This window comes from Cebus imitator, unplaced genomic scaffold, assembly GCF_001604975.1.
Source record: "Cebus imitator isolate Cc_AM_T3 unplaced genomic scaffold, Cebus_imitator-1.0 Scaffold190, whole genome shotgun sequence".
In the NCBI taxonomy this organism is placed as follows: Eukaryota; Metazoa; Chordata; class Mammalia; order Primates; family Cebidae; genus Cebus; species Cebus imitator.
Window position 1 is genome coordinate 1273307 of NW_016107505.1, and position 2347 is coordinate 1275653.

The 2347-nt window shown below is 44.7% G+C and overlaps 1 protein-coding gene across 1 annotated transcript in view; it reads left to right on the forward strand.

Moving 5' to 3' along the window:
- The window catches only part of LOC108316662 (galanin like peptide), a 12891-nt gene extending 10930 nt beyond the window's left edge, over window positions 1-1961 (forward strand). Inside the window, exon 6 of the mRNA XM_037744982.1 lies at window positions 1428-1961. Coding sequence (XP_037600910.1) covers window positions 1428-1474 — 47 coding nt within the window. The 3' untranslated portion in view covers window positions 1475-1961. The remainder of the gene's footprint in view (window positions 1-1427) is intronic.
- Window positions 1962-2347: the final 386 nt, after the last annotated feature.

Here is a 2347-nt window from a genome sequence, read left to right on the forward strand (position 1 = left end):
GCCCAGGCTGGCATGAAGTGGCATGACCTTGGCTCACTGCAACGTCTGCTCCCTGGGTTCAAGCGACTCTCCTGCCTCAGCCTCCTGAGTATCTGGGATTACATGCATCCAGCACCCCACCTGGCTAATTTTTGTATTTTAGTAGAGACGGGGTTTTGCCATGTTGGCCAGGCTGGTCTCAAACTCCTGACCTCAGAATCCACCTGCCTCGTCCTCCCAAAATGCAGGGATTACAGGCATGAGCCACTGCGCCTGGCCTATATGAGTGGGGACCTTTGTATTGTTCACTGCCTAGCACAATGCATGACACATAGTAGGTACTTGGTAAATATTTGTTAAATGAATGTATTAAATTATCCAAACACAACCTTCAGCTGCCCTCCTCCCACCCAGTCATGAGCTCAGCAGAGGCCCCAGCCCCTGCTTTTCCAGCTTTCCTTTAGTTGGACTTTCACCCCAACCCCATCTCCTTCTTCAGCCCTAACCCAATTCTTGGAAACACTATGTTCTTATTTCAGCTCCACTAATTGATTTCAAAACCATGTACTGGACAATGCTGGATATAATACGCTCCCCGAATGCACTAATTTCCACCTTCACCTCAAGTACATTCTGACTCTTGAAAACACCCAGCACCACCTTCTTAAAATAGGGATAGAAAGGGAAGATATGTGGGCAGATGAAAGTAAAGGAAAGGGGCCCGGTGCAGTGGCTCAGGCTTGTAATCCCAGCGCTTTGGGAGGCTGAGGCAGTTGGATCACCTGAGGTCAGGAGTTCAAGACCAGCCCGGCCAACATGGTGAAACCCCATCTCTACTAAATATACAAAAATTAGCCAGGTGCGTTGGCTCACACCTGTAAGTCCAGCACTTTGGGAGGCTGAGGCGGGTGGATCACCTGAGGTCAGGAGTTCAAGACCATCCTGGCCAACATGGTAAAACCCTGTCTGCACTAAAAATACAAAAATTAGCTGGATGTGGTGGGCGCCTGTAATCCCAGCTACTTGGGAGTCTGAGGCAGGAGAATCGCTTGAACCCGGGAGGCAGAGGTTACAGTGAGCTGAGATCACGACGCTACATGACAGCCTGGCAACAGAGTGAGATTCCGTCTCAAAAAAAAAAAAATTAGCAGGGTGTGATGGCAGTCGCCTGTATTGTTAACTATTTGACAACTGATGAGGGAGAATCACGCCGAGATCATGCCACTGCACTCCAGCCTGGTGAAAGAGCAAGACTTCATGTAAAAATAAAAATAAATAAATAAACAAACAAATAGGAAAAGGAAAGAGAGAGAGAGGGAAAAGAAAAGGCTGTCGGATCTCAGATGACCTAAAGAGATCTTCCTCTCCAGTTTCATTCCCAACCTCAAGAACCTGGTTTGGGGAGCGATAGTGAGAAAAACCAAAGTTCACCTCCTTTTCTCCCACAGATCTGGGCATGCTCAGCGAGAACATTCCCAAGGAGAAAGGTGCCTGAAGTCTCAGATATCTACGAACCCCAGTTCCTATCCTCCTTCTCCAGCTCCTGTTCCCTCCGAAACCCTTTCTAGGTACCCCATGCTGTGACTAAGATCCTAAAGTTAAGTACTCGGGTCTCATGAAGACATTGGGAAGCACTGCCTTACTCTAAAAAATGTCTGGACTGTCTTTTCATTGATTCATCCTTGGAATCAGTATAACGTGTTGTTAATGAACCAATAGTAATTTGAGGACTGTTTGGAAGATTCTGGGGTAATCAGGGAATATTCCTGCAACACATTTAAAGTAATTGTGTTCTTTCAAATCATTCTAATTATAACATGAGCTATTGAATAATACAAATAACACTCTTAAGTCTGAGAGTCTGTGACTTGACTTGAAAACATTCTTCAAAGTAGCATACTTTTATCCATGTGAGTCTCCTCCAGAAATAAAGAGAGGCAGTTTGAAGCAGAATGGAGAGAATAAAATATTTCTTGTCAAATTGTCGGTTTGTTTCCTTTTAATTAGTCTGGGAATTTTTTTTTCTTTTGTTTTTTTTTTTTTGAGACAAAGTCTCACTCGGTCACCCAGGCTGGAGTGCAGTGGCACCATCTTGGCTCACTGCAACCTCTGCCACCCATGTTCAGCAATTCTCCTGCCTCAGCTTCCCGAGTAGCTGGGACTACACGCATAGTCTGGGAATTTTTTAGAGGTAGCAAAATCCAGGATGATAGAGTCAGGAGTGGGACTGGGAAAATATAACTTATTGGAGGGAATAGATTTTGGATTATTGTTCTGCTGAAAGTTTTACTTTCATTTTGGGTTTGAGGATTCACAGGCAAAAGAAACCACAATGTTACACTCAAATGCAGTTAAAAGAAAAGTTTAG